General features: G+C 50.3%; 1 protein-coding gene across 2 annotated transcripts; it reads left to right on the top strand.

The window, feature by feature from the left end:
* Positions 1 to 3576: 3576 nt before the first annotated feature.
* On the top strand, positions 3577 to 9232 carry GTF2H4 (general transcription factor IIH subunit 4). 2 transcript variants are annotated; one of them, XM_060308838.2, is made up of 14 exons: positions 3577 to 3836; positions 4474 to 4616; positions 4872 to 4976; positions 5333 to 5464; positions 5734 to 5830; positions 5926 to 6014; positions 6229 to 6340; positions 6535 to 6558; positions 6748 to 6831; positions 7076 to 7208; positions 7390 to 7520; positions 8160 to 8207; positions 8381 to 8459; positions 8928 to 9232. In XM_060308838.2, exons 2-14 carry the CDS (start codon positions 4477 to 4479, stop codon positions 9098 to 9100), a joined length of 1347 nt encoding a protein of 448 aa, XP_060164821.1. In that variant the 5' UTR covers positions 3577 to 3836; positions 4474 to 4476; the 3' UTR covers positions 9101 to 9232. The 2 variants fall into 2 exon arrangements, with proteins under 2 accessions (XP_060164821.1, XP_060164820.1); XM_060308837.2 differs by having other exon boundaries at positions 3594 to 3836; positions 6490 to 6558.
* Positions 9233 to 9338: the final 106 nt, after the last annotated feature.

Genomic DNA, 9338 nt, shown 5'->3' with positions numbered 1-9338 from the left:
AAAAAAAAATCAGTTGCAAGTATGGGAAAAGGCAGACCCATACTGATGGCAGTGCATGTGAAATAAAGACCCTGGGGTCTCAGTTGATGACATTTACAAAATGAGCCAACTGGGTAATGAGGATGGCAATAAAGATAATTTAATGTTCGGTTGTATTGATAGGCCCTCGGGGTTCCAGGTCACAGGTCTGAGTCCTGCTGGAACCTACACAGGTCAGACCACTGTGACCCACAATTTAAGACAAGCACTGACAATAGTTTAGAGGCCAGAACCCACAATGGTGAGCAAAAGAAGCCATGGCAGTGAGCCAAGAACTCCCAAATTTCTGAGCTTAGAACTCTTAAGCTCTAGACCTGCACAACCACCTAGGGTTCATTTGAATTTCAGTCTCAGCATGTTCAAACCTGCTACTCCTCCATGGTTCTCTGACTCACTGAATGGCAGCTCAGCTGCGCAAGCCAGAAACCTGGGCATCATCGTTGACACCCCTTCTCCCTTACGCTCACCTCCGAAGTCCAGTCTATCAAGAAGCTCTGTTGCCTTTGATTCCATATTTCCCTTAAATTCATCATTTCTGTCTCCATCCCCATCGGAGCACACGCCACCTCCATCTTGCTTGGACCACTGCAGTAGTCTCCCAGGATCTGTTTCTGTTCCTCTCTGGTTTGTTTACAGCCCTACAGCCAGTGTGATCTTTAAACACACAAATCTGACCCCACTCCTTTCTAAACCCTTTAATGGCTTCCCATTGACCTTAAAATGAACAAAATGTTCTTGGTCAAGTTTGCCCCTCCTCCCGCTTTGTGCACCACTGGCCTTCTTTCAGTCCTTCCTGCCACATGGCATTTATAGCTTGCTGTTCCTCCACCTGGGACATAATTCCCTGCTGTTTTTGCCTTGTTAACTCCTGCTGGTCCTTCAGCAATCTTCCCTGACTTGCCCGACCAGGTCAAATGCCCTTGATGCTCTCTGAGCACGACTCTCTTATTTGTAGGACATACTACAGGTGCGAATTTACATGTTTTTTGTTTGGCTGGTTTTTTTTTTTTTGCGGTACGCGGGCCTCTCACTGTTGTGGCCTCTCCCGCCGCGGAGCACAGGCTCCGCACGCGCAGGCTCAGCGGCCATGGCTCACGGGCCTAGCCGCTCCGCGGCATGTGGGATCTTCCCGGACCGGGGCACGAATCCGTGTCCCCTGCATCGGCAGGCGGACTCTCAACCATTGCGCCACCAGGGAAGCCCTGACCGGTTTTTTATAAAATGATGCTATTTACTGAGCACCCTCTCTGTGCCAGGTACCATACTTATTACATATTGTATCTTATTTAATACAACACAGGAAGTAGTTAAACTTATTGCCATTTCACAGAGAAGAAAACCTCTCTTGTTAGGTTAGCAACATGCCCAAGGCAGCACAGCCGGGAAATGGAGAAGCTGGTGGAAAACAGGCCCGTCAGCTCCTGGCTCTGTTCTTTCTCTCCAGGATGCTACCCGAGGGGAGGAGGGCATGAGCTCTCCATTACCCAACATAGGACGTTTTCAAGCACAGGTGGATAGCCCTATGTCAGGGAGCTCGTTCCACAATCTCAGCTCCTAGGAGCCCAGGCTGATTTTCTTTCTGAAGGCCAGTTCCAGGAACTCAGCCTGCGCTCAGCCTGACATCAGACACCTTGCATCCCTTAGGGCAGGGCTCTCCAAGAGAACTCTGTGATCATGGAAATGGTCTATATCTGCACTGTCCAATAGGTAGCCACTAGCCACATGTAGCTGTTGAGTATTTGAAATGGGGCTAATGTGACCAAGGAACTAAACTGAAAACTTTACTTCAGTTAATTTAAATTTAAATAGCCACAGGTGACTAGCAGCTCCTGTTCTGGAAGTGTAGCCCTAGTTTTCCCTACACTGTAGGGAACTGCAACCAGTCTGCCCAGCTCCCCCTTGCTTGCTCTAGTCAAAATGAAGCATATGGCCTATTTGAGTCTAACACACACGTAAAAGCCTCTTTTACAGAGATGGCACTGGATTAGGCATGCCATTTTGTAATCTGCTCTTGTCCCCGTCATGATAGGTGGTACATAGCTCAGGCCAGTGTGCAGACAGTGACCTCCTCTGCAAGCGCTGCCCAGTATTCTACATTGCATTCTACCCACATTTTATCTAACCAGCTCCCAATGATGGACATTTGGACTGTTTCCATTGTTTTCATGCTACAACAACAAACACACTTCAATAAACATCTTTGCATGTATACCTTTGTACCCATGTGGCAGAATTTCAGAATGCTACTTTCCTAATGGGGGAGTTGCTAGGTCAAAGGGTAATTACATTAAAATCACTGGTACATACCGCCAAATTACCCTTAGAGAGGTGTGCCTATGTCAACCCTCCACAAAAATGAGTATGAAAAAAAAATATGAGTATGGTTAAGTGCTCATGTATACTCAAGCCAACAATGAGGTTGTCAATCCTTTTTTTTTTTCCTAATTGGACTTTTTATTATTTCTTTAATTTACTTTTCCTTAATTAAGAATGAAGTTGAGAGTTTCTTCATTTGGTTACAAGGCACTTGTATTTCTTCTGTTTATTGCCTGTTATTTCTTAATATTTCTACTGTGTTGTTTCTTTTTCTTATTGCTTTATAAGAGCTCTTTGTATTTTGTCTATTTTATGAAATATTTCTTCCCAGATTGCAATTTGTCTTCTAACCTTACCCAACGTTTGCCGTAAGGAAGCTTTGTCAGTTTTGTGTCATTCATTCTTTGAGGATTTTAAACATTGCTAAAGAAACGGACCAACAAAACAAGCATGGGTGGGCTACAAATTATAACAAAGTCTTAGTTCTTACCATTTTGATTCCTGGTCACTGGCAAATGAACTTCAACTCCCAGTTCGGGCACTTTCTAGATGTCTGGCTGTGGGCAAATTTCTTAATCTCATTGAGCTTTCGTCTTCTAGTCTGCAAAGTGGGAATAACAAAACTTGCCTTATAGGAACGTGGGGAAACGTGTAGCTCTGGCTTTGCTGAAGACGTTCCCTTCCCTTACCCCGCAGTAGTTTCATAAATCAAATCAGACCAAACAATTGGTTTCTTTTTAAATCTGCATTTATTAGGATCTTCTAATTAAACGGGAGGTGGGGAGGTGGGTGGAAGCATGGAGGACGTGACAATTAAGATTTATTGAGTACTTACGTGCCGAGGAAGGCGCACTGGATCGAATTAACTCCTAATTCGAGAAAATGCTCTGGAAAGCGCATTATTCCGATTTCACGGGGAGCAACTGAGCTCAAAGAACCCAGTTTCGTGCGTCTCCAAACTCAAGCGCCTCACCACCATGTCTTTTCTGCACCTCCGCCAGGAAGCTCTCAGGGCATTTCTACTCCCAGCGTCCCCACTCCAGCTCAGGTCGGTTAGATTTGCCGTTGGCCGAGAAGGCGGAGAGCTACGCGGAACAAAGCGGCCCAACCTCTGGTGCCCTCGACTCTCTGAAGTAAAAGCCAGCCTCTCCCCTCTAGGCTTCCCCGCGGTGCCTTTTGGGAGTTGTAGTCAGACGCGCTTCAGCTTGCCCCCGGGTGGGGAAAGACAAGACTCCAATTCCCAGTATGCCCTGCGGCCGGCGGGCGCAGCGCCGACTCTTGTCCTCCCTGCTTCTCCACTCCTTCCCTTCTTTTCTGCATCCTCCACTCTGGTCTCCTGTCGGTGAAATCCTTCGTCCCTCTCCCATTTTTTCCTCTCATTTTCCGCCATCCTTTTCCCTATTCCCCGGAGCCAATGAGAGACATTGGCTCCGTTTAAGCGACGAGACTTGGAGTGCACGAGGGAGGATCGACACTGAGTGGTAAGGGGGCTGGGAGAGAAGCGGTGGCGGAGGTATAAGAGGGAGAGAGTTGAATGAGAGGCGAGGACTGGGAGGAAAGTAGGGGACAAGTTAGGAGATCAAGCGGTGTGGGTCAGGCTGAATGGGGTGAAGTAGTCTTGGGGGCGGGAAGAGGAAAGAGGTGGAATTGGATTTGGGAGACATGGAGGGGTAAGGTAGTTATTGCCGTGCCCAGCAAGAGAAATGGGGCCAAGAAATAGATGGGAAGAACGGACGGATTTGGAGCTTATAGGCTGCTCAGACCAGGAGAGGTAGAAGGGAGAGAGGGTTGGGCTCCAACAAGTCTCTTTGTCACTGCTTAGGTAAAGATGAGACCAGTCATTGAAATACAAAGTTTGCAAATATGGGACAGTTAACAATTCTGCCATCTAGAAATTTAGAGAAGACTGGAGTTGAGGCCAGCAGTGGGGCGAGGAGGCAGGAAAGAGGGGAGGTTGGTCAGATTTGGGAGAAACAAGAGGAGATGAGTGACATGAGAAAGGAAACCATAGAAAAGATGCGTTTTTGTGGGGGCCAGTGGCTCTGGAGCCGGAGTGAGAAAGTTGAGGGGCAATACTGGCATGGACTGTGGGGGAACGCTAACACTTGCACCTTTCAGGTGATGGAGAGCACCCCTTCCAGGGGTGGACTGAGTCGAGTACACCTACAATGCAGGAACCTGCAGGAATTCCTAGGGAGCCTGAGCCCTGGGGTATTGGACCGATTGTATGGGCACCCTGCCACCTGTCTGGCTGTCTTCAGGTGAGGACACCCTTCATGGCAGGGACCATGGTGGGGAAATGTAATAAGGCCTGCAGACTGGAATAAGTTCTCGTGGGTAGAAGCTTAGCCCTGGTGGGCTTGGAGATTGAAGTGTGCCAAACCAGATGGAGGTAGTGGGGGCAGCAAGACTGGTGAAAGTGTGGGGGGTGAGGTGAGGTGTTTGAGGCCATTGAGAGCAGGGATGCAGTTCTCAGGCAGCTCTGATATTAACAGTTTCCCTCTCCTGCCTTACAGGGAGCTCCCATCTTTGGCTAAGAACTGGGTGATGCGGATGCTCTTTCTGGAGCAGCCTTTGCCGCAAGCTGCTGTAGCCCTGTGGGTGAAGAAGGAATTCAGCAAGTGAGTGTCTCCGGCATTCTCAGTCAGATACAAATTTCTTAATAGCCAAGTTTCCCAAACTGCTGTTCTTGGGACACTTCCAAGAAATACTGATGGGAACACCACAAAACTTGTAATTAAGCAAGTTTTGGGAAATTCCGTTTACTGTATTTTGCCTCTTGGAGAGTTCTGAGGTCTGTAAGAAGGCTCTGGTAGGTGTTACAGTAAAGAAATTTGCCTTAAGAAGACACTGATCTTACTCTGTGAAACAGTGTTCCAAAGATCACCAGTTCAGAACAGGCAGAAATGGAAGCCTTTATGGGCCTCCTTCTTTCTGTTCTCCAGACATCCCCCTCACCTCTCTGCTTCTGTTCCAGAGCTCAGGAGGAAAGCACGGGGCTGCTGAGCGGCCTCCGTATCTGGCACACCCAGCTGCTCCCTGGTGGGCTCCAGGGCCTCATCCTCAACCCCATATTCCGCCAAAACCTCCGCATCGCCCTTCTGGGTGGGTATGTCACACCTTTTCCTAAGATGGGCAGGGGAAATAGTGATTAAACTGCTCATTAAACTGCTGGAGGGGAAGCTCCTGAGGGGGCTTCTCTGGAAGCTTGTGGGCTCCACTTTGGAAGCTCCTTTAGGAATAAGTTGGACCAGACATAGCTACGTGGTGTAGGAAATGTCTCCCACTCATGGCCCCTGGGGACGAAGGTGGAAAAAGGGCAGAAGGGTTGGCGGCGAACACAGGCAGGGTTCCTTACTCTCGACCGTCCTGGCATAGGGGCAAGGCCTGGTCTGATGACACAAGTCAGCTGGGACCAGACAAGCACGCCCGGGATGTCCCCTCACTTGACAAGTATGCCGAGGAGCGATGGGAGGTGAGGACTTGGGACTCTGTGTGTGTCTCTGCTTGTGCTCCTACTTCCCACGGCCTTTAGAGGCGTCCGACTCTCTGTTCTCTTCCGTTCCTCAGGTGGTCCTGCACTTCATGGTGGGATCCCCCAGCGCAGCCGTCAGCCAGGACTTGGCTCAGCTCCTTAGCCAGGCTGGGCTCATGAAGAGGTGAGGAAGCCAGAGGTACAGCGGCTCTGTTTTGCCGTCTGCTTGGGTGCCTGCTAAATTGAGTGTCCACATCGGGTCAGGATTGCAGAGGGTTGGCTGTAAAAGGAGAGCTGAGCAGAGCACGGCCAGAGATAAACCCCCAAAAATGTGATCACACAGGTGGGATGGTGGCCTTTCTCTGCACACCTCTGCCATGGGCCCTCTCTGTCTCTAGTGCTGAACCTGGAGAGCCGCCCTGCATTACCTCTGCCGGCTTCCAGTTCCTCTTGCTGGACACCCCGGCCCAGCTCTGGTACTTTATGTTACAGTATCTGCAGACAGCACAGGTGAGCAGGTCAGGGGCTGCCTGCCGGCATGCTCTGCTCTTCCCAGGACCCACTGAGAGACTGCTGCCCGTAGACTCTGTTCCCTGATTTTTTCTCCTCATTTCCTCCCTCCCATCCCTCCCCCTTTGTCTCTGCCCATTCCTCCCTAGAGTCGGGGCATGGACCTAGTGGAGATTCTCTCCTTTCTCTTCCAGCTCAGCTTCTCTACTCTGGGCAAGGTAAGCTGGGGGCTTGGGTGGGCAAGATGGGAAAAGAGTAGAGAGATGGGAAAGGGAAATGAGGTTATGGGGCAAAACAGTGAAAGATAAGAATGAACAAAGATGGGGAAAGAGGGAGTGAGTGTATGGGGTTGGGAAAGGGAGGATGAGATGTGTTTTGGACCCCAGCTGGCCATCTCTCTTCCCTAGGATTACTCTGTGGAAGGTATGAGTGATTCTCTGTTGAACTTCCTGCAACATCTGCGTGAGTTTGGGCTTGTTTTCCAGAGGAAGGTATGAGCACCCAGATACATGGCTTCTAGGGAAGAGGCAGGGTGGTATGGTGCCTTGGCCTTAAAAAGGAGCGGGGTCTCGGGAGGCAGGAAGCAGTTGCCAGGACTGAATGTTTGGGTCCCTTGGGAGAGAAATTGGGAGTTGAGGTTCTGTGCACTGGAAGGAATCTATAATGTCTGAGGAGGAAGATGAAGGGCAGTGACGCCGGAGAGAGGGCCTATTGCCTTTCCTTTCTCCTTTCCAGAGGAAATCTCGGCGTTACTACCCCACGCGACTGGCCATCAATCTCTCGTCAGGTGTTTCTGGGGCTGGGGGCACTGCACATCATCCTGGGTTCATTGTCGTGGAAACCAATTACCGGCTGTATGCCTACACGGGTGAGGCTGGACAGAGGGCCCCTGGGAGAGCAGGCTGGGGAGGGGAGTGGGGAAGGGGAAAGGAGGAGGGACTGCCAGTTTCTGGTCATGTAAACTTGGTGGTTTACAGAGTTCTCTGAGGCTTGAGCTCTGGGTGTAGAGGAGCCTCCTAATCATTACTCTCTTCCTATCCTCGGGTCAGAGTCGGAGCTGCAGATCGCCCTCATTGCCCTTTTCTCTGAGATGCTCTATCGCTTCCCCAACATGGTGGTGGCACAGGTGACCCGGGAGAGTGTGCAGCAGGCCATTGCTAGTGGCATCACAGCCCAACAGGTATTGCCTCTTGGGGAAGGTGCAGGTGGGAAGAAAGGCTGCACCTGGCCTGTGGGGTACAGGGTGGTCACCTCATGGAAGGCTAGCATGGGGTCTGTTACAGTAGGTGGTGGTGAGTTGTCTATGTTTGAGCATCAGGCACACGAGAAATCAAGGCGCTAGGTGTGGGAATAGGTAGACCGGCGAGGGGAAAAGACACGGAAGAAGGACACCACCACTTCCTAGATGCATAGATGGCCTAGTTGTTTCTCTTCTCTGAGTCTCAGTTTCCTCATCTGGAAATAATGAGAGTTCTCACCTCATAGGGCTGTTGGAAGGATTCAGTGAAATAAAGGTAAATAATTTAGCTCAGAGCCTGCCATGCAGTAAGTGCTCAGAAATAATAGTTGTTGTTATTTTAAAGATAAAAAAATGAAAAACAAGACTATAGAAAGGACAGATGTGTCAAAGAAGGAGTAGCAGACATCACCAGTGGGAACAGCACCTGGGGACAACAGCTAAACTGGGATGGGTTGAACTGTTGACAGGCATGTGCCCATGACTTTTTAAACAGTTGCTATTCAGTGACATTAGGTGACAGCTTAGCTAGCTTTCCTGCTTTCTTAAGCCCGTGATCCCAGTTCTTGTCTGTTTTCCTAGATCATCCATTTCCTAAGGACAAGGGCCCACCCAGTGATGCTTAAACAGGTACAAACAGGAGACTGGAGGTACAGACAGCTGCTGGAGGTTGACAGCTCTTGGCATCTGGCGATGAAGTGATGGAAAAGAGAAAGGGGCACCTAAATCTGGGGAATGAGTGGAGGGCTAGGGTTGTCTGGAGTAGTATTCCTGAATCTTAGAGCCATCCCTTGCCCCTGCAGACACCTGTGCTGCCCCCCACCATCACGGACCAGATTCGGCTGTGGGAGCTGGAAAGGGACAGACTCCGGTTCACCGAAGGTGAGTGGCTTTTGGCGGTTGATTCTTGGTCATTGGCCAGAGGAAGGACAATTCAGTCTTGATGAACTGAAAAAGCTATTCATGCATTTTAATTTTTGTTTACTGCATGGGCTGGTAAACGCATGCACTTTTTATTTTGGGGTGAGTCGGTGGCAGTAAATAAATTGTCTCAAATCAGTGCAATTTAGATTTAGCTAGAAGAGGGAAATTGGGAGGGATAATTCATAGTAATTTCTCTGGTTTTGGTAAGCATTAATGGGTTTTCTTATTGTATTATATTGCTTTCCTGAATATGCCTGGATCACACTAGTGTTAGAATGAGCCCTGGAGGAGGCAAACATAGATTAGTATTTAAACGTGGTGGATGGCAAGCCCAGACCGCTGCCCTGAGGCTGCCACCCAGGGGCGCCGCGCCTCAGTTTCTCACCTCCTCTCTCTCCCCTGTCGCTCCTGACCTGCGGACCCCAGGCGTCCTGTATAACCAGTTCCTGTCGCAAGTGGACTTTGAGCTGCTGCTGGCCCACGCTCGGGAGCTGGGCGTCCTGGTGTTCGAGAACTCGGCCAAGCGGCTCATGGTGGTGACCCCGGCCGGGCACGGCGACGTCAAGCGCTTCTGGAAGCGGCAGAAGCACAACTCCTGAGAGTGGGGGACCGGACCCGGGAGGGCGGGCCGCGTGGAAGCGGGCGCGGCCTCGGAACTCAGGAGTTTTTTTATTCACACGTCGGGACTCTTCTTGTTTAATAAAGTTGTTAAAGTGAACCATGCAGCCCCCGGCGCCTCCCCGAGAGGCTACCCAGCTCCGCGGAGAACGCCCTCCTCTCCGTGTCGACAGCCATTGGACCTGGAGGGGAAGGAGGTGGGGCCGAGGCCAGTTACCG

Source organism: Globicephala melas, chromosome 11 (genome assembly GCF_963455315.2).
Source record: "Globicephala melas chromosome 11, mGloMel1.2, whole genome shotgun sequence".
Classification (NCBI taxonomy): domain Eukaryota; kingdom Metazoa; phylum Chordata; class Mammalia; order Artiodactyla; family Delphinidae; genus Globicephala; species Globicephala melas.
The sequence above is the reverse complement of the archived record's forward strand: the minus strand, read 5'-3'. Positions and strand labels throughout refer to the sequence as shown.